The sequence below is a fragment of the Balaenoptera physalus genome, assembly GCF_965194825.1.
Source record: "Balaenoptera physalus genome assembly, chromosome: 12".
In the NCBI taxonomy this organism is placed as follows: Eukaryota; Metazoa; Chordata; class Mammalia; order Artiodactyla; family Balaenopteridae; genus Balaenoptera; species Balaenoptera physalus.
In genome coordinates, this window is record NC_138897.1 from 69,386,607 (window position 1) to 69,408,374 (window position 21,768).

Consider the following 21,768-nt stretch of genomic DNA (forward strand, 5'->3'; position numbering starts at 1 on the left):
GGTGGGGCACACCCCAGCCTGCAGACATCCCCATGGGGCTGTAACAGGTGCCCTCGGCCTGGCCACGGGAGCAGTACTGAGCAAGGCTGACCTCCGGCACTGCTGCGGCCAGTCTGCAATGTTAGCATCTGGCCAAGGGGAGCAGCTTGTGTTTGGTGCAAAGCTGAGGACACCAGGGGAAAGGAGCATCATCACAGTGGCTGAAAAGAAGCACTCAGTTCATCTCTTACCTAAATATTTAGATCTTTAATTTCTATTTTACTATCTTTTAAACATGATATTGGTATATAAGATTGTTAACAGATGATTTTAGTAAAGAAGTTGCATTTCATTCTTAAAAAGTGAAAGAACTCAGAGGAGTCAGAAGTGTGGGGTGAGTTGTTGGTTATGGTGCCATCACTGAGGCATTGCTGCCACCTGGTGACGGCAGACTTCAAGGGCAGGCTCAGAAGCCTGACTGGAATGCTGGGGGGTGGGGGCGGGGGTGGGGGTGTGACACTGTCATGGACTCCACCTGCCTGAGCTGGCCTTTACAGTCAGATATTTTCCAGATTTACTGCAGTGATTTTGCAAGGTGAGCTGGTCGCGCTTGGGGTGGACCCACATGCAGGGGCCAGCACAGGCAGGCCTGGGCCTCGCAGGCCTTGATGGTGTTGCACTGAGGACAGACGCACACATAGCAGACATGGGGCAGCTGGGAGTAGGGCCACCACACCCTTCAGAATCCGGCTTGGCCAGGGAGCTGGGGCAGGGTGGGCGGTCAAGGCTGCGCAGGGCTGCCCGGGCCCTTGTAGACGACCTTCTCCAAGCCGTCCACCACCTGCGAGTACTCAAGGTACGAGCTGAAGTGTGTGCACTCGAAGCGGCTGCTCCCACGCACGTACTCCAGGAACTCTGGTGTCCCCGGGCAGATGACGTTGTCGGCCAGCAACACTGTCCCCTTCCGCAGCAGGCCACACTCCTGCAGGGACAGATGGACTGTTGGAGGAGGTGAGGGTGGCCTAACCTAGGGTCAGCCCTGCGCCAGCGCCTCACTGGCAGCGGCCACAGCAGGAAAGGGCTGTGCTGGGCAGGGGTCTCCTTGCTTCTCCTGCATCCTCAGTACAGCAGGTGCTTACTAAGCGCTAGCTGGAAGTGTGAGTGGAGGAGGTGATGGGGCCAGGATTGGGAAAGCCACAGTGGTGACTAAGGCCAGTGGGTCCCTTGGTCACCAGGTGCCAGGAACACGGGGCTCCTCCAGGTCAGAGATGCCTGGTGCCCAGTGTGTGGGCTGCTGTCAGCGGTCACTGGAGGTTCAATCCGGCCTGACCAGGGTGACTGTTTGGGGGCAGAGATGGGGCACACCTCCCCACCCACCCACAAGCCTGGCCCTCGGGTCCACTCTGTGGCACCCCATCTCCACCAGCGCCTGGGCCCTGGGCAGCTGGCCAGTGTTCCGGGCCTGGGCTCTGCAGAGGGAGGAGCGGCTGGACCTCCCGGGTCCCTCTGCAGTCTCTCTAAGCTGGGGGAGGAGATGCTTAGATTACATCAAAAATCAAAGAGGAAATACCTCGAGAGAAAATGTTTGCCTGGGGGAGGGGGTGAAGTGACGGCCCAGTTGTTCTGTTGGAAGCTCAGAGTTTTCTTTACATGATCATTAAATAAAAGTGAGAAAGAAAAAAAAAAAAAAGCAATCCCAAACACAGAAAGCAAAATCAAGCAAGGGCCCCAGGCATGTCTTAAGTTGCCAGCGGGACCACAGGGACAGACGGGCACCCCCTGGTGACTTAGGAATGCGGGGTCCACTGTGCAGCCCTCGAGTCTCCCTGGTGGTGGCTGCCTCCCTTCCGGCCTGTGGGCTGAGGGGGAGGCCAAGGGCCCTCAGGCCAGAGTGGAAAACACAGCTGTGAGATCAGTGAGGCTGGGACAACCCATGAGCCAGAATTTGAACAAAGTACCTCTATTGAATCATGGAGCATTTCTCTTAGAAAAAGAAAAGGAACTTCCCAGCAATCTTGATGAGAAAGGGCAGCCTGGGAGCAAGCGCCCCCCCCCCCCCCCCACCTAGCCCCAGGAGGGCATCTCAGGTTTGGGCAGGAAATGCCCAAGGCGAGCTGGAGCTCGTGCTGAAGGACGCAGGTGGACAAGGTGGGCTCAACAAGTCAGGCGCTAAACGCACAAGTTAATCACGGAGGAGGGATGCAAAAGCCGGGCCGCCCGCCTGGCCCTGGAGAGTTCTGGCCAGAAGCCCACGTCCGAGTAAGGCTGTGTGCTGGCTGCAGGGAGGGAATGGCATTCAGAGGACCAGAGCCGGGTCCACTGTTCCCTGACCCTCCCTCCTTCCGCCCAGGGTGTAGGCTGGGCTGAGACTCCGGCCACCGTGTGGCTTCTGTCTGGCTCTGGCTCTGGGGGAAGCCAGCTGCCCTGCTGGGAGGACACCCAAGCAGCCTGTGGAGAGGCCCGAGCAATGGGGGACCGCGGCCGCCTTGAAGCAGCTCCAGGTCTGAACTGCCACATTCCCTGCCAGCCCCTCACCCCAAACCAGGGGGAGCAGCCAGACCCAAGCAGAGCCCGGCTGCAGGGCTTCAGAGCGCACGTTCCCAATTCACAACTTTTCTTCTTTTGAGATAATTACCAGCTTTGAACAAGCGGCACTGAGAAAACTATTAGTTTCCTAGTTACTAAGGGCAATATTTGCTGCTTTTCTATCAATGCAGGCCCTGTAATTATCACACACCCCAAAGCTGCTGAAACCTCCCCTCCCGGTGATGCAGGCCCAGCTGCTCAGTTGCCCAGATGTGCTCCCCGTGGCCGCCCCCGCTCTGGCCCGAGGGCCTCCGTGCCAGCCCCCCACTGCGACCCGTCTCGGCCAGCACAGGTCCCTGTGCAGCTCCTGGTCTGGGTCCCCTGCACCGCCACCCCTCCCCACTCCACGCAGCCAACAGGATCTTTCCGGAAGATAGGTCTAGCCTGCCCTCACCTGCCTGAAGCCCTCCTCCGTGCCCTGCCTGTGTGGTCAAGCCCTCCACACAGAGCCCTGGCCCACTGCCCCCATCCTGCCCAGTCCCAGACCATCCTGCACCCTCTCACACACCCCCAGCCAGGGCTGGTTCCTTCTCGCCATGTCCAGGCACCAGGCCCACCACACCCACGCCAACACCACTGGTGCAAGGTCCTGCCTGGCCCCAGCTATGGCTCAAGCAGCCGTGCCCCTGACGCCCACGGTCCCCCGGTGCCGGGCGATGCCCGGCCTGTGGGGGAGCTGAGGTGGGCGAGCAGGGGACTGACAACAAGGGTCAGCCCCATGTGGCTGCCGGGCTGGAGGCCGTGGTGGGGCGGAGCGTCCCCAGCCGCTGTGTTCCCTTGACTGCCCGGGAGGGACAAGGTCGTGGTCATCAATATTGAGCTCCACTCACCTGGGGGCGAGGCAGCCCCCTGGCTACCACGTGGTGCCGGAGGAGCAGCTGGCACTGAGGCTGGACAGCCTGGGGGTGGGCACGCGGGGGCGGGGGCACAGGGGGCGTACAACAAGGAGCCTGGGGAGGAAGGTGGGCAGGAGACGCGTCTTTCCCTGGCCAGCACCTGCTACCCAGTCAGGAGAGCTGCGTGGTCACTAGGCTGCCTCCCTCTTGCCTCCCCGGCCCAAGCCCTTGCAGCCCCGGGTGTTCACCCCTCCCAGCCACCCTGGCACAGGCTACCCTGCGGGGATCCCCCTTCCTCCAGTCTCCACCCCGCCCAGGGCCCCGCACTCCCCTCCACGTCCTAACCGCAGGCAGGCTGGCCCAAGCCTCCCGGGCCCCCAGGGCCGCCCTCGGCAGGGCCCATCCCAGCCAGGCGGGCGCGAGGCTCCTGTCAACTATGAATTGGCATTTTCCATTGGCACTTACCATCTACCTACAAGGATTAAATCATGTGCTGCTGCAGCTGCTGACTTTCAACACTCCCTGAAAGGAGTTCAGGTAGAGAGCTAAAATGAGGCACTCTGTGCTCTGGGAAAAAACTGGCAGAACAGGTCTTCAGATAGAAATTTTCAGGAGAAGATTTTATGAGCCCAATTCTTGTATCTCCTTGTATCTAGAAAAACACTAAAATCCTTCACGGTGATGACTGCTCCTCGTGACTAGCAGAAACATTTGACAAAAAAATATGCACTCGATTGCATGTACTCCCTCTTCACCAAAATCACATATATATTGACCTTCCCCCCTACCTCTTTGGAACAGTTTCTCAGAGCTATCGGGGGTGCTGTCTCCCAGGCTGCAGTCCTCATTTAGCCCCAAATAAAACTTAACTTGCTACCCTCACACTGTGCAATTTTTTTTTAAGTCGACACTTACCTCCAGGAGGAGCGTGTCTGGCAGGTACCGGTCCTTCCAGTGATCAAGGAAGACCATGTCCACAATGTCCACGTCATATTTCTTCTTCAGCTGGGGGATGATGTCCTCGGATGCCCCGACGACAACGGTCACCTGGAACAAAAGACCCCCACCCGGACCCCTGAGTGTCCAAGGGCAGTGAGCTTGGGGCTTCTGGGAGACAGGTTCCCGCTCTGCCCCTCCCTCTGGGGGCCTTGGGAGTCTCCTGCTCTGTGGACCAGGGCTGCGGGCCAGCTGGGTAAACGTGGCCTTGAGCCGCCGGGGTGTGGCCCAGGCCCTTCATGCCCTCCTGGCCCCTGGAACCTGTGTCCACATCTGTCACCCTAGAAATGGTGCCGCACCCTGTCCTGCAGGCCTGCGAAGTCCACCATCTGCTGGGTGATGGCGGCGTAGTCAGGGTTAAGCTCAATGGTGAGCAGCCGGGCGCCGGGCAGCAGCAGGCGGGCCATTCGCACGGCCGAGTAGCCACAGTAGGCACCCAGCTCCAGCAGCACCGAGGGACGCTGCTCCCTCAACACGGCGTCCACGATCTGGCCTACGGAGGGGAGTGGGGTGAGCAGGCAGGGGGTGACCCACCCCAGTCCTGGCCCATCCCTTCCTGACTGAGCAGCAGCCCTTCCCAGTGCCTGGCCCCTCAGGCCTCTGCTTTTGCACTCACCGCTCCCTCTCTTTTCCACCCTTCTTCCCTGCCCCCAACTCGTCCTAACCCAGAGCTGCCCTCTGTGGAAGCCCCCAGATGTGACAGACGTGACAACCACTGTCCAGCCCCCACTCTGCCCCCAGGCTGCACTCAGAGCCTCCCCGGCTCCCTTGAGCTGGACACTGTCAGAAGGTCCAAGGGGGCTGCACAGTGGCTGTCATGTCTGTCCCCAGGGCCTGACTCCAGGGGGTGCAGTGCAGCACTTGCCTGTGCCCCAGGCTGGAGTCCAAAGGTCAGGAGGCAGCCCAAGGGGGGCCTGGTGCCTGTGCCTGGCAGAGTCCAAGGGTCTCCATACACCCTCAGACCCAGCCAGGACACCCAGGGACCCACTGCCTGCCCTGTGCTGACACCTGGCTCTGCCTGACGGCCTGCGAGTACAGGGCCCACGTGGAGACTCTGCTGTTGCCTCTGACTGGCGTTGGCAAGGGGCCCCTTGAACAGCACCTCCTGGGGGGGTTTATCAAATGTCCCTCCCTCCCATGGGGACAGCGACATGGGCGTCGGGGCTCTGCACAGCCCCTGACCCTCGCCTGTGCCAGCCGCATCGCCCACCTTTCTTGTCGCCCACGTTCATAGCCCACTCCTTCTGTGAGCAGTAGGCGTCGATGGTGTCCAGCACGCTCTGCGGGTCCCCGGCCACCGCGTGCTGCAGCACATGGCGCAGAATGCGCTGCTCCTTGCTGTTGCCCATGAGGAGGTTGCGGACGGGGTGCAGGACAAGCTCGTTCCAGCCAATGATGAACAGGCCCCAGCGTCGCAAGGCCTGCAGCAGCCACAGCAGCGCCAGCAGCACCAGGCCAAGGGCGCCAGCTGCCAGCAGCAGGGGCGGGGCCTCCAGCATCCGTGATGGGGCAATGGGCTGGGCTCTACCCGGCCTTGCAGCCTGAAGGACTCCTGGGAGCACGTGGTCACCACGGTGTTAGTAATCTGCCCTCCTGGCTGACTCACGCTCTCAGTCTGGGGGTGCTGCCACTGCCCCCCCGGCCACCCCCCTGTGCTGATGGGGGTACAAGGTTCAAGAGGCCAGCCACGTGCCTGGTGGCCAGCTCCAGGTGAGCACAGCCACAGCCCCGCCCACCTGCAAACCACTTCCCACTGGGGCTGCGTCCCGGGTGGGGAGCGGGTGTGTCTGGCTTCCCCCAGCCCCGCGGCTTCCCAGGCGGCCCTGACAAGGGACACAGCTGGCCTGAGGCTTGTTTACACGGCACAGGGGAAGCTGGCCTCACGCATAGCCCCCTTGGGCACTCACACTCGGGACAGTCCAGGAGCTCATATGGACCTGTGAGTTTCCAGAGAAGGACACAGGCAGCCCCCAAGTCAGGCACACAGGGCACAGCCCATTGGCTCTTCCCATAGGAGACGACCACACAGGGCCAGTCTGTCCCCTCTTCCCACTCAAGGAGGAAGGCCACCCTGCCACCCACACCACAGTGGGAGCGAGACAGGCCTCCCCCCGGCAGGCGACCCTTTGGGCAGGTAGCTGGGGTCCCAGTCAGATGAGGGGCCCGGGGCCCCTGAGACACGGCAAGGCTGAGCTGGCACAGAGCAGAGACCTTAAAATGGAAAAGGATGAAAGACAGAGGAAGGTGGGAAGCTTCCATCGGGGCTTTCGGTCATGCAGGGGTCATGCATAGGAAGGGGCCACACAGGACCCCGCTTCCCGAGAAGCTCCCATTGGGAAAGGCACATGGGAAAGCGGGCAGGCCAAGGATCTTGGAGGGGAGACCCCTCGAGGACAGCTCAGGGCTCCAAACCCCAACGCCCTGGACCACGAGGAGGGGGCCTGGTGGGCAGAGCAGGGATGAACAGGGGAGCATGGACACCCAGATGTCTGAGTGGTCTCGGGCCACATGGCCTATTTACACCAGGCACAGTGAGCACATGGTCAGCAGGTCAGAGTCTTCACACACAAAGGCCCAGGTGGTGCCCACGCCCTGCTCTCCTACTCCCAGGCCACTGACCAGACCTGCCTCCTCAGACGGCTCCGCCCCCCATGCCCCTCCTCTGAGCTCAGCAGCAAAGCAGATGGAATTTGTGCGGGGTTCTCCTGCCTTTAAGCAGGAACCATAACCTGAAGGTGACCAGAGTCCTGGCACGTGGGCCCCTCCCGGAGGCCGGCCTGGCCCTCAAGTGAGAGCAGAGAGGCAGTGAGACGTAGCCTGGAGTGTCCCCCAGTCCGGGACACCAGGGACGGCCTTCCTGGTTTCCCTGGTCCTGGCACTGCCCTGCAGGCTAAGGAGGCACATGCCCCACGGGGCAGGACGCACCACCACCAAGGAGGCAGGTAGGGGAAGCACAGGGAAGTCGCCGTGGGTTAAGGCACAGCGCTTTCTTCCAGGGACGGGTGACAGGACTCAACAAGGAGGGGCCGAGTGGCCTGAAGTGACCAGAACTGCCCACTGTGCTCCTTTCTGAGAGCTTAGGAGCCCCTAACCACACCTGTGCTGCTTTATGTATCATGATTATCTTCACCAGCAGTGGTGAGATGTTGGGTCATTTTGATTTATTCTCTGGGTTGATGAAAAAAACTAATAAATGTTACACATAAATATCAAAAATAAGAAGGAATATTCCGGGGACTTCCCTGGTGGCTCAGTGGTTAAGAATCTGCCTGCCAATGCAGGGGACACGGGTTCGAGCCCTGGTCTGGGAAGATCCCACATGCCGTGGAGCAACTAAGCCCATGCGCCACAACTACCGAGCCTGCGCTCTAGAGCCCGCGAGCCACAACTACTGAGCCCGCGTGCCACAACTACTGAACCCCGCGTGCCTAGAGCCTGTGCTCCGCAACAAGAGAAGCCACCGCAATGAGAAGCCCGCGCACCGCAACGAAGAGTAGCCCCCACTTGCTGCATCTAGAGGAAGCCTGTGCCCAGCAACGAAGACCCAATGCAGCCAAGAATAAATAAATAAATACATACATACATTTATTAAAAAAAAAAAAAAAGAATAAAGCCACTGAAGGAAGCCACACTTGGAGGAAGCGCTTTAGGGCCGTGGAGAACCCTCTGTGGGGAAACGAAGCATGGGGGGCTCCTCTTGTTTCAGGTCTTCGTACCCAAGTGCCTTCTGCTCTGCCCTTCCAAAGAGCCATGGTGAGGTCACTCGGTATACCCAGCAGTGGCCTTGGGACCCTAGGATCCCAACGCCCTGCTTGGCTCTGGGCCCAGGGTGGGAGATAAAGAGCCCCAGTTACCCTGACAGGAGGACAAAGAGGCTGTTGGCCAGAAGGTAAGAGCCGATGACCGAGGGGCACCCTTGAACCCTCTGTTTCTGTGTGTCCTAAACACGCCATGATGGAAAGGTTTTAAGGGGCTTGCAAAGTGCACTTTCCAAACATGGTTCCCGACCGCAGTGAGGGGAAGGGGCAAAGCTCTGTGCAGGATGCTGTGTCCTGTTCCCGGTGGCTCTCGCCTCAGGACAGGGGCAGTCTTGGGAGAGGCTGCCGCGGAGATCCGGTTTTGCTGAGGAGGCTGGACCGTCGTGAGGCCTCCACAGGTGACACATTTAGCATCATGATAGCAAGAGGGAAGTTGAGGGAGACACAGATAAATGAAAAGACATCCCATGTCCACGGACTGGAGACTTGACATTTTCAGGATGTAAACAGTGCCCAGCGTGACCCTCAGATACAATGCCACTCTCACCAAAAAAGTCCAATAGCATTTTTGCAGAAATAGAAAAATCCATCCTAAAAGTCATAAGGAATCTCAAGGGACCTACAATAGCCAAAACAATCTTGGAAAAGAACAAAGTTGGAGAACTCACACTTCCTAATTGCAAAACTTACTGCAAAGCTACAGTAATTAACACACTGTGGTACAGACACATAAAACAAAGGGACAGAACTGAGAGGCTGGAAACAAACCCTCACGTCTATGATCAAATGATTGTTTTACAAGGTGCCAGGACCATTCCATAGGAAAGGTTCTGGGACAACTAGAGTTCCACCTGTGAAAGAATGAACTTGGACCATTACCTCACACCATATACAAAACTAACTCAAAATGCATCCAAAACCTAATTTTAAGAGATAAAACCATAAAACTCGTAGAAGAAAACGTAAGAGTAAATCTTCATGACCTTGAATTTGGCAATGGATTCTTTGATATGACACCAAAACCATAGGCAACAAAAGAAAAATAGAATTTCATTAAAATTAAAAACTTTGTGCATCAAAGGACACTATCTAGAGAGCAAAGGACAACCCAGGGGATGGGAGAAAATATTTGCAAACCACATATCTGATGAGGGTTTAAAATCCTGAATATATATAAGAATTCCTACAACTCAAAGACAACAACCCAGTTAGAAAATGGGCAAAGGACATGAATAGACATTTCTCTAAAGAAGATACACCGGGCTTCCCCGGTGGCGCAGTGGTTGGGGGTCTGCCTGCCAATGCAGGGGACACGGGTTCGAGCCCTGGTCTGGGAAGATCCCACATGCCGCGCAGCAACTGGGCCCGTGAGCCACAGTTACTGAGCCTGCGCGTCTGGAGCCTGTGCTCCGCAACAAGAGAGGCTGCGATAATGAGAGGCCCGCGCACCGCGATGAAGAGTGGCCCCCGCTTGCCGCAACTGGAGAAAGCCCTCGCACAGAAACGAAGACCCAACACAGCCATAAATTAAAAAAAAAAAAAAAAAAAAAAAAAAGAAGATACACCAACAACCAATAAGCACACGAAAAGGTGCCCAACATCACTAGTCACTAAGGAAATGTAGATCAAAGCCACAAGGTACAACTTCACACCAATTAGGATGACTTCCCCCAAAAAAGGGAACATAATGAGTGTTGGCGGGGATGTGGAGAAATCAGAAACTCGTGCATGGCTGATGGGAACGTAAGACGGAGCAGCTGCTGTGGAAAAAAGCTGGTGGTTCCTCAAAATGTTAAATATAGAGTCACCATATGACCCAGCAATTCCACTTCTGGGAGTGGACCCAAGAGAACTAGGAGCAGGGACTTGAACCTGCACTTGTCCACCCACGTTCTGAGCAATGTGAGTCACAGCAGCCGAGGGACGAACGAATAGAAATAGACGAACGGACAAAGTGTGGTCTATCTGCACACTGTGGCATCACTTGGCTATTAAGATGAATGCAGCCCTGATTCACATCCCACAAGGAAGGAAGTGCTGACACCCTGCTACATCACGGATGGACCTAGAGGACATTATGCTCAATGATATAAGCCAGACACAAGAGGATAAATACTGAATGTTTCCACTCATATGAAATACCTACAAGAAGCAAATCCACAGAGACAGAAAGCAGAACAGAAGTTGCCAGGGGCTGGGGAGGAGGAGGGTAATTACTGCTGAATGGGGACAGAGCTTCTGCCTGGGATGATGAGAAAGTGCTGAAAATAGCAGCAATGGTTACACAACTATGTGAATGCACTTAATGCCACCTAACTGTACACTTAGAAATGGTTAAAATGGTAAATTTTAACTTATTATGTTTTACTACAGTAAAAACAGTGGAAAACCAAGAAAACAAGCCACCCTGTTTCTGGTCCTCCCTATTCCAAAAAGAAAAAGGGACATACCACTCCCCACTAGGAAGCAAGATCCAGAAAAACCAGCCCAGCTCCCAGTCTCTCTGTCCTCTGGCCGCCTGCCCCCTGAGACTGGGTGCCTGGGGGCAGCCTGCTGCCTGCCCCACAGTGCACACTCACCCCCTTCTGGGAGGAGGGGAAGGCCTTCTTGTCCTGAGCTTCCTCTGACACCTCCGGTGTATGTATGTACCCTGCATCCATCTCCCCAGAGACAGCACGTAGACCTGGGTGAGGGGCAGGCCCTCTTTCCCCAAACCACCACAGCAACAGCCCACCCCGCAAACCTTCCTTATTATAAGCCCGTTATTTTTATGGCTGCATTGGGTCTTTGTTGCTGCTCACCGGCTTTCTCTAGTTGTGGAGAGCGGGGGCTACTCTTCGTTGTGGTGTGCGGGCTTCTCATTGGGTGGTTTCTCTTGTTGCGGAGCACCGGCTCTAGGTGCACAGGCTCAGTAGTTCTGGCGCACGGGCTTAGTTGCTCCGCGGCATGTGGGGTCTTCCCGCACCAGGGCTCGAACCCGTGTCCCCTGCATTGGCAGGCGGATTCTTAACCACTGCACCACCAGGGAAGTCCCAAGCCCATTCTTAAGTGTTCTCCCTGCAACCCTCAAACCACGCCCTCTCTCATCTCCTATCACCACTTATCCTCCTGGAGATAATCCCCCCAAGGGCCCAATGGAGATGCTGGCCAGGGCCCTGGCCCCCCTCAGGCCCAGGTGGGGACTGGCAATCAGGGCACAGACACCCAGAGCCATGGGATCTTCAGTCCCCGGGTTCCGAGGCTAGTCTGAAAAGTCCATCAAGACACTGGGAATGCCTCTGGCCCCTCTGCAAAGAGCTGAATCTGCTGTGGCGCCTGGGTGGCCCTCCCCCTGTCTGGAGAGCAGCGGACGCCTGGGCCTCAGCCACACTCGTGGGGAAGCCGGGGGAGGGCCAGACGGCACTTGTGTGGGGGCTCCAGGAGCCACACAAGGCCGGCCAGCCTCCCAGAGAAAGGGCTTGAGGGGCGCAGCATCCCCAGTGGGCAGGCCTCAGAGCACAGGCAACAGTTGGGGGCAAAAGTGTGTGGGATGGCCAGGGTCCTTGTGAAGGGGGTCCAGAGGCTGGCTGACCGAGCTGGGGGTCTGCCGGGGACACGCAAAGCTGTGCCCTCAGGCACTGCCCGTGTGCACCCCGTGCACAGGAGGCCCAGGGACCATAGGCTCATCTCCCTTCCCTGTGATTCTGGCTCCAGACAAACGTCCGCAGACCACAGTGAGTAGAGGTGTTGCCCCTGAAGCAGGGGGCAGGGGAAGGCTAGGGCACCTCCTGGGCTGGAGTCCCTCCTGGCCCTTGGGGGCCACTCTGCTCCTCCCTGGGGACTCCCTGCAGCCCCGCTGACAGAGCAGTACTCGGGCTGCCTCTGCCCACTTCCTCCTGGTTGGCATAGCATCCTTGCTAAGGATAAGGTGGTCTTGGGTGGCTCCCCTTCCCACTCCCTCCTCCCCCAGCCCCTGCCTCCTCTGTCCTCTGTCCCTTCCCGGCCTTTCCCCTACCCCCAGCCCCTAAAATCCCCCAGCCCCTGAAACCTTGGGCCCTGCCCCACTGGGGGCTCTCAAGGGACTCAGGGACCCCCGAAAGCAACCACTTGAGGCTGAAAAGGAAAAAAAAATGAATTGGAAACATTTAGTCTACACCTCCCTAAGATTATATACCAGGGAAGAAAAAATCTTAAAGGTGTCCCCACAGATGCTGGTGGGAAGCTTTAAGGCCTCATATGTAACAGGTAATTAACCTGCCCCACCTGCCACAACATGATTCGGATAAAAATATAAAACGAAGCAAAGACAAGGTCTAACTCTTATATAAACTAGTGAGTTTTATATAATTGTATTTATGCCTGACACATAGCTAAAAATTTTTTTTAAAGAAAACCATCTCTGTTTGCATCTGTCTGTATGTTTATGTAAGATCGTATGTTTATATATATATATATATGATATTTCCCTACCTCCAGACGGTATTACCAAATCAGGTTATAAAATTCCTTAAAGGAGTTCTATCGTAATTGGCTTGGAGAGGAACAAGCACTTACGTAAATTAAATCTTCCTAAACCTCCCGAAATATAAGAACCAACTCAACTGTTTTTCAAGTTCCTGTAATTTGGTAAATCTTTGCTAAATAAAACTAGTTTAATATTGTTCATTTCATAAAACAGGTGTATCTTTAGAGTTGTCAACATTAAACATAGTGCAAATATACATTTTTATTCTACTTGGTTTACTAGTCAAATAGCTAATATTTTATACACTAGACATTTAAGATTTTACACATAAGTTTGATTTTAATCAAATCCAGTCACTATTCTGACACACTTTATTTCAATAATAATTGTGTTTTATAATGTGTCTGCCTAAAAACAGTTTCCAAAATCTTTTTGGTAATTTGCAACCTTAGAGTTATGCCAAGTTAAGTTAAATAACAGATATTCATTGAATATCTAAATAATTTCTAAATAAGATAAGGTGCTGAGGATTTCCCAGGTGGCTCAGTGGTTAAGAATCCGCCTGCCAATGCAGGGGACACGGGTTCGAGCCCTGGTCCAGGAAGATCCCACATGCCACGCAGCGACTAAGCCTGTGCACCACAACTACTGAAGCCCACACTCCTAGAGCCTGTGCTCAGCAACAAGGGAAGCCACCGCAATGAGAAGCCCACGCACCGACAACGAAGAGTCGCCCCCACTCACCACAACTAGAGGAAGCCTGCACACAGCAACGAAGACCCAATGCAGCCAAAAATAATTAATTAATCAATCAATCAATTAATTAATTAAAAAAGATAAAGTGCTGAAACATTCATTATTAGGCATAAGTTTAAGTTTATATACTTTTGGCTTCTCATGTATATATGCTACAAAGAAGCTAAAGACATTTGGGTGTGTTAATAAACATATTCTTGCCACAGTCAAACAATTTGTACTGTCAAAAGCATCTACCTTACAGATTACGAGATGTTATATTCATAAAATTTGCTAATCTGCTACAGAATACTGGGATATGACAGACAATTTGCAATTGCCTACTTCCTAGTTTTCTCTGTAAAATAAAGGTTGCTAATGGTTAAAAATTATAATCAATGTGTGAGAATAAAACTACTACTAGATACAAAGCAAAGGGAAACAACTTGGTACACAAAGTAGGATGTGTTCTTATGTGAAAAGTATGCAGAGAATGTAGGATGTGTTTTTGTTAGGGAAGGAAAGTTGTTTTGTCCTCAAGTAAAATAAAAAAGAGGGAAACAAACCTGAATGGACATAGAAAGTGGTGGAAGGTTTGTGGAAAAGGAATTTTGTGTTGTGAGGTTACAGCTGGCTAAGGTTAAATGGATTTGTATACAAAGTTTTCTTAAATGAGCTTTACCATCAATAGCATACTGATACAAAACTAGAGCTTGGTTTCCTCTCTGTTAAAATGAGATTTCTTGGATTATTGGTCTGCTTTTAATAAGAGATTGTAAAAGGTTTCTCTCTATCTTTTGAATAATCTTCCTAGGAAACAAAGCTGTGTCTTAAAATAATTCCCTGTACCTCTCGTCGCCACTCGGGAGAACTGAGTGTCCCCCCTCGTCAAAAGCTCAGGTCTGCAGTCCTGTTTCCTCCTGTTCCTACTTGTGAGCTCCCGTATTGTCACTTGGTTAACGAAATAACTGAGTCTTGTTCTGCAGTGAGCTGGGATCCTATTTAATCAAGTGTTCAAACCTTCTGACATTTTGGACAACTCTGTCTTCCCAAAATCAATCCTAAATGAAGTCTTGGATCTCAGAATGGCTTTTTTCCAAGGGACCCCCAGAGGGTCCTTGGAAAATCTCAGTGGTTTGTACTTTTACCTTGTAAAAGAAGGGATGTTAAAAATAATTAGGTCTGGGGCTTCCCTAGTGGCGCAGTGGTTGAGAGTCTGCCTGCCAATGCAGGGGACGCGGGTTCGGGCCCTGGTCTGGGAAGATCCCACAAGCAGCGGAGCAACTAGGCCCGTGAGCCACAATTACTGAGCCTGCGCGTCTGGCACCTGTGCTCCGAAATAAGAGAGGCTGCGATAATGAGAGACCCGCGCACCGCAATGAAGAGAGGCCCCCACTTGCCGTAACTAGAGCCCTCGCACAGAAACGAAGACCCAACACAGCCATAAATAAATAAATAAATAAATAAAAATTTATAAATAACAAGCTCAGAGAGAAACTGTATGATATGATTGATTTAAAAAAATAATAATAATAATAATTAGGTCTGTCTGTTATGGTAAACTGCATGGGAAGCACTGTCAAATAAGAAGAGAATCTTAACTTTCCCTATGTTATATTTGTACCGGTAAACGCTATTAATATAAATATTTTAGAAATTTTGCTTGCTTTCCATATGTTCTGGTATAATGTTATCACTCATAATTATAGTTAATATTTAAAATGGTGTGTATGTTACAGAAACATCCAAATTGCCTTGTCAATTGTGTTTTTATAATGAACTCTCATCAGTTCTTTTTTTTTTTTTAAGTTTTATTTTCGGCTGCGTTGGGTCTTTGTTGCTGTGCTCGGGCTTTCTCTGGTTGCGGTGAGCGGGGGCTACTCTTCATTGCGGTGCGCGGGCTTCTCATTGTGGTGGCTTCTCTTGTTGCGGAGCACGGGCTCTAGGCGCGCGGGCTTCAGTAGTTGTGGCACGTGGGCTCAGTAGTGGTGGCACATAAGCTCTAGAACGCAGGCTCAGTAGTTGTGGCGCACGGGCTTAGCTGCTCCGTGGCATGTGGGATCTTCCCGGACCAGGGCTCGAACCCATGTCCCCTGCATTGGCAGCCGGATTCTTACTGCACCACCAGGGAAGCCCCTCTCATCAGTTCTTTAACCACAGCCATTTTAAGTCTTTTGTCAGCTGCAGGTAACTTTGTTTCACTCTGATGCTTCTCCAAAGCATTTGCAATCAGCTACAGGCCAGGGGGCTTCATCCTCAACAAAAAGGGCCTGTCTCAGAGACCTGCGGAAGGACTGGGCAGGGACCTCGGGCAGCGCCATCCCTCTGGACTAAGGATCAGAACCCAGAACCCAGAACTCTAGTGGAGAAACCCACAGGCCCAGGAACTGCTCTCCCAAGATCAAGCAGAACGAAAACTAACTACATGACACAATGTTCATTGCAGCTCTATTTACAATAGCCAGGACATGGAAGCAACCTAAGTGTCCATCGACAGATGAATGGATAAAGAAGATGTGACACAGATATACAATGGAATATTACTCAGCCATAAAAAGAAACGAAATTGAGTTATTTGCAGTGAGGTGGATGGACCTAGAGTCTGTCATACAGAGTGAAGTAAGTCAGAAAGAGAAAAACAAATACCGTATGCTAACACATATATATGGAATCTAAAAAAAAAAAAAAAATTGGTTCTGAAGAACCTAGGGGCAGGACAGGAATAAAGACGCAGACATAGAGAATGGACTTGAGGACGCGGGGAGTGGGAAGGGTAAGCTGGGACGAAGTGAGAGAGTGGCATGGACATATATACACTACCAAATGTAAAATAGATAGCTAGTGGGAAGCAGCCGCATAGCACAGGGAGATCAGCTCGGTGCTCTGTGACCACCTAGAGGGGTGGGATAGGGAGGGTGGGAGGGAGATGCAAGAGGGAGGAGATATGGGGATGTATGTATATTTATAGCTGATTCACTTTGTTATAAAGCAGAAACTAACACACCATTGTGAAGCAATTATACTCCAATAAAGATGTTAAAAAAAAAACAAAACTAACTACATGAGACTAAGTAAACTGACAAAGCATGATTATAATTTTTATGGCTTCTGTTTAGAATAGTTGGCTCTTTTCTTTTTTAACAGTTATTTGTTTATTTTTTAAATTATTTATTTATTTGGTTGTGCTGGGTCCTAGTTGTGGCAGGCCAGCTCCTTAGTTGCAGCTCGAGGGATCCTTAGTTGCAGCTCACTGGCTCCTTAGTTGTGGCATGAAAACTCTTAGTTGCAGCATGCATGTGGGATCTAGTTCCCTGACCAGGGATCGAATGTGGGCCCCCTGCATTGGGAGCGCTGAGTCTTATTCACTGTACCACCAGGGAAGTCCCTTGTTGACTCTTTAATGTCCCATTTTCTGGATATTAGAGAAAAAAAAAAACTTTCCCTTTTCTCTTAAGCTATCTATGACTCATAACAATCTAGTAAGTTATACCTCTGTAAACAAAATTGAAGCATTTATGTTTTTCTCTGCACCTGATTCCTCCAAAAATCAGAAACTATTATTGAGTATCCTTGTTTTCATGGCAATATAGTTATTTGCATAGGTTTAATAAGACTCTGTCTTCTTTGTGATAGGACATAACTGAAAACGTTGCTTGTATTACCAAGGAATGTCATGTTTGAAAATGACACATGGACTCAGCTATGACCAGACGGTTCTAAGGAACTGCAGTCACTTTATGGAACCAAGGCTTAAAAAGCCCTCTGGGAAAACCCAGCTTGGTGCTGGGCATCCAGGGTCCCCAGTCTCCCAGGGACCGAGGAAGGTTGCCTCCTGCAGGCCTAGGAACTCTGGGATATTGGGGGAACCTTGAGCAGAGAGGAGTTCACTCGAGTCTACAGGTGAAGTCTGCTGGCACTTTCTTGACTTCCTAGCCTTGGAAGCTTTTAAATGTCCAATCTGAGATTCCCTGTAAAAAATTCCACGAGGCAGGACTTCCCTGGTGGCGCAGTGGTTGAGAATCTGCCTGCCAATGCAGGGGACACGGGTTCGAGCCCTGGTCTGGGAAGATCCCACATGCCGCGGAGCAACTAGGCCCGTGAGCCACAACTACTGAGCCTGCGCGTCTGGAGCCTGTGCTCCGCAACAAGAGAGGCCGTGATAGTGAGAGGCCCGTGCACCACGATGAAGAGTGGCCCCCGCTCGCTGCAACTAGAGAAAGTCCTCGCACAGAAACGAAAACCCAACACAGCCAAAAAAAAAAAAAAAAAAAAAAACAATTCCACGAGGCAAACTTTAAAAGGGCTGTGTGTCAACCATTATTCTTGCTGCACTTATGTAAAGAATCAGCCCAAATCTAGTGAGACCAGAGCTATTTTGTAAACAAGAATAATCTTACTTTATCTTTGATCAAAAATGGAAGTGACTACAGAGAGAAATTTTGTCTCAGTGGAGAAAATAATACACCTCGTGGGTCATCAGAGTCCAGTCCTGTCTGTTGCCTTTGAGGTTTTATTATCCACCTGTTCGCTGGACTGCACTGCCGACTTACACATTTGTCAGCATTCACCAGATCCCCAGGCCTTTCCATTTCCTTCAATATCTGGTACACCTCTCCAAATATAAATTTTTCCCATTTTCCTCCCTCCCTCCTGGCGTGACTGCCCAGACCCATCCTGGGACTCAGGTGTCGTGTAGCTGCCTTTTTCCTCCAGGGTCTGAAAAAGCCCTGGAAGCTGAAGGTAGATAAGGTGGCAGGAACTTCAGAGAACCGGTCATCACCGCCCATCACATGTGGGCCACTGCGTGAGCCCACCGGGATGCCCACGTCTCCCGGGCTCTGCTCCAGACGGAAGTAGCCTTGCCTGCGACTCTGAGGTCTCCACGTCACCACAAACATTCACAGGCAAACCGGGAAATCTGATGGACTGCCACCGCGGCCTCACTCCACCACCTAGAGACCTGAGAGCTCAACGTCTAAAATCTTCTCAACTGGACGGCCTCAGGACTCAAAACCCAGGTCTACTGTTGGCTCCGACCATTCACTAAGGAGACGCTCCCTGACAGAACCCAGCCAGGCTCCTCTGAGCCCTCTTCTCCAAGAGGCCTCCTGTAAAGACTGGAACAAACACTGACTGCGTTTCTCAGCTAGAGGCCACTTCCCTACAATGCCCTGGCCCCCCACGGTGCCCGCTTGACAAGCTCATCGCTTCTAGCAACACCGCCCAGCTTCTGCAGGAGGGCAGGAGTCCAAATCCAGTTGGCAAGCTCAGGTGGGAGTCACATGGACCCATGCCTCTTCGCACTTTTTGTATTTTCCACCCCCTGAGTCTCGAGCCCCGATGCCCCCTCACCCACACTTAAAAGGCCCAGTTGCCTCTGAGCAAGTCTGGAGGGTGCTGGGGTCTTTCCCCAACTGTGCAGTTACCAATGTTCTCTGTGTTTATCTGACCCACTCTCCTGGCAAGCCCCTCGGACCCCTCCAGGAGTGGAGGCAGCAGCGTGCAGAAATCCCACTGTTCAAAACTCAAAGGCTGGTCTGGGGCAGGTCGGGGCCCAGGCTTCCCCTTCCTGGTAGGGCCACCATTCCCGCAAAAGGAAAGGCCCCAGGGCACCCCGGGGCCAGCCAGCGCTACCAGATGGCTGAGCCCCTCGCCCAGGCCCCCACAGTTCTCTCTCTCCGAGGACCCAAGGACAGTCAGACCCTGACTCTGCAACCCATTCCCATGGCCAAGCCCGCCCAGAAACCACCACACCTGGGGTCGGGGTCTCCAAGCCCTGTGGTGGCCTCTGTGCCCAAGTGGACTTTCTCTCTGCAGCACGACTCCCCCTTCCTCCACCAGCCTGGTGCCATCGCCCCCACCCATGTCAGAAGACCCCACCTGATGTCCAGAGAGCCCCTCACCCCAGGTCCTAGGACCCCCACCCCCACCCCACTTAAGGTCTAGAGACTCCACCTCATGTCCGGAGACCCACTCCAGATCCGGGGACCTCGCCACCCTAGGTCCCGGGACCCCACCCCAGGTTGAAGCCCCCCTCCATGTCCGGAGACCCCACCCCAGATCCGGGGACCCCCCCATTTAGGGTCCGGAGACCCCACCTCACCTCCGGAGACCCACCCCATGTCCAGGGACATCCCCCGCCCAGGTCGGAGCCCCCGCCCCAGGGGGATCCCTCCACCCGGATCCGCCCCCAATTCGAGGCTCCTCGCCCCGGGTCGGAGCGCCTCTCCCCGTCCGGACCCCGCCGGGTGGGACCCTGGCCGCGCGCACCAACCTCTCGCGTCCCCGTCGGTCGTCGGCGCAGGCAGCGCGGCGGGCAGCCCGAGCCGGCCGAGGCCCCAGGCGGCGGCGGCGGCGGCGGCGGCGGCGGCGATGGCGGCCCTGAGGGGACCTGCCGGGCGCTTCCGGTGGCGCGTGCGGGCCGTGCCGGGCGGAGCGCGGGGCACTGCAGGTCTGCGGCGCGCGGGCGGGCGGGCGCGGGATCGGGGTTCGCGCGGGGAGGCGGGGCGAGGGCCGGAGGGGTCCGCGCCGGCGCACTTTCCCCGCGGGGAACAGCGCGGGGAGAGTGGCCGCCTCCCGATACCCCGGCCCAGCATTACCTGTGGTCCCGACCGTGGTGACGGTGGCTCACCTCCCGAGGTCACCAGGTTTCGCGCCCTGCGCACCCCACTGGGCCTCCCACCTCCTCCCCAAGACCTCGTGGGCGCACACAGCAGGTGCTCAATAGATGCACGTGCAAGGAATCAAGGTGGGGACGCTGAGTCCGGCGGTCTGCGCTCTTTGAGTGCCATCGGGAAGCGGAGCACGCTCTGCTGGTCCTCCTGGAGCCGCCAAGGGTCATGGACCAAACCAGACAGCAATCCGATGACTGCGGGCGCTGGGCCTGCTAGGGTTCTGAGCACCGGCTGGGCACACGGGGCAGGGGGTGGGGGTGGGGGTGATTCCCGGTTGGGGGGCTCCCCCAGAGCTGGCCACAGTGCCACCATATCTGCCACCGCAGTGTGGCCGGTTCCACGCATGACAACATGCTCCCCACCACATCCCTGCAGGGACCATCCCCCAGACCCTACCCCTGGACTGCCCCACAGGGAGTGAGTGCTGAGGTGCTGGAGCAGGGACAGGGGGAGGGCTCCTTCACGGATAGGGTGCTGTGGGAGGAAGATTGGCGGCCCTGGCCAGCTGTGTGCCACCCTGGCCTTGGGGAGCAGGGCTAGGTAGCCCTGCAGAGTCTGGGGAGGCGGTCACCAGCTCCTGAGGTGGGGACGGAGGGCTGCTCTTGGTGGCTTTGCTGGCCCCTGGGCCCCCCTTGCTGCACATGTCAGGCGGGACCTTCATGATTAAAGCCCTCAGCCCTCATGCTGCAGCTGCTGTGACAGCCCAGGCCGTGCAGGCTGGCAGGAGGCCATGCACCCAGAGTTCTGCCCCCACGCTCAAGGGCAAAAGGGGGACCCCCAGGGCCTGGGCGAGGAGGAGCCAATAGGGCCTGGGGACGGTGCCAACACCTAGTCAGCAGGGTCTGATTTTGAGCCTCAGCCTCCACTTCAGCCCCGGAGCTCCTGATAGGAACATGCCTGCCCCATCCAGGCATGGGGGGTGGCAGACATGGCCCCTGAACAGCAGCCAGAGTGACCACGATGCTGGTGTCACCTGTTCCCTAACCCCTGCTTCCAGGAAAGAGTGTGCAGGGGGGACAGCTGTGCAGATGCTCCCCCAGGTGGCTCCCGAGGTGGCCAGCGGCCTGTGGGTTCACGGGGGCCTCCACCTCCCCAGAACGCTGTTCCCGAGGCCTCGCCATCCTGGCGGGGCTCTGCTCTTTTCAGGCCCTGTACCAGCCGCTGTGTTCAGGGAGGAGCAGAAAATCAGAAGAGGGTGGGCTCAGGACACGGGCAGACACACCTTCCCGGCTGAGCCCCTGCATGCGGGGAAGGGAGCCAGGCTGTGAGGTGCCTCAGGGCACCCCATAGAGTGCACGGGTGTGTCCCCAGCTGACACCCTAAGGGCAGCACCCGCCCTGCCCGTCTTGGGGTCCTTCAGGGTCCTTCCTCCCCTACAGGCTACCCAGACCCCCCAGGTGTTTAAAGGCAGATTTCCTGCAGTGGAGCCTACAGAGGCCCCACGGAGGCCTCTGCCAAGTGCTTATCAGACAGAGAGGGCTGCTGGGCGTGCACGTGGGGAGAGCCCACCGCCAAAGATAAGCCCACAATCCACGCAGCCAGCTGCTCATGCTGCCCTCTGCCTGATAGAGTGGGGCTGCAGGGTGACACAGCCGGGACCCTGTAGTGGCGGCAGGAGGGATGGGCATCTGCCATGGAAGGTAGGGACATTCTCCTGGTCAGAGCCTCCCTGAGCAGCAGAGATGAGCAACTGGATGCAGCCCCTAGCTGCCTCGACCTCCCCGCCTACCTCCCCACGTCCTGATGATCTTCCGTTATTT

At 54.7% G+C, this 21,768-nt stretch overlaps 2 protein-coding genes across 7 annotated transcripts in view; one reads left to right on the plus strand and one right to left on the minus strand.

Moving 5' to 3' along the window:
* Positions 1–224: 224 nt before the first annotated feature.
* On the minus strand, positions 225–19,735 carry COMT (catechol-O-methyltransferase). The gene is made up of 5 exons (XM_082417016.1): positions 19,609–19,735; positions 5,608–5,949; positions 4,697–4,890; positions 4,317–4,448; positions 225–961 (listed from the first exon to the last, which is right to left on the minus strand). Exons 2-5 carry the CDS (start codon positions 5,894–5,896, stop codon positions 761–763), a joined length of 816 nt encoding a protein of 271 aa, XP_082273142.1. The 5' UTR covers positions 5,897–5,949; positions 19,609–19,735; the 3' UTR covers positions 225–760.
* The window catches only part of TXNRD2 (thioredoxin reductase 2), a 34,490-nt gene continuing 32,399 nt past the window's right edge, over positions 19,678–21,768 (plus strand). For all 6 annotated transcript variants that reach the window (XM_082416999.1, XM_082417000.1, XM_082417001.1 and 3 more), the window contains exon 1: positions 19,678–19,785. In XM_082416999.1, the coding sequence (XP_082273125.1) occupies positions 19,707–19,785 (79 nt within the window). In that variant the 5' untranslated portion in view covers positions 19,678–19,706. The remainder of the gene's footprint in view (positions 19,786–21,768) is intronic.

Coding starts and splice junctions, on each gene's coding strand:
- COMT (XM_082417016.1), bottom strand. CDS start 5,896: ATGCTGGAGGCCCCGCCCCTGCTGCTGGCAGCTGGCGCCCTTGGCCTG. Junction 4,891..5,607: donor GAACGTGGGCGACAAGAAAG/GTGGGCGATGCG, acceptor TCCCCTCCGTAG/GCCAGATCGTGGACGCCGTG. Junction 4,449..4,696: donor TCGCAGGCCTGCAGGACAGG/GTGCGGCACCAT, acceptor CTTTTGTTCCAG/GTGACCGTTGTCGTCGGGGC.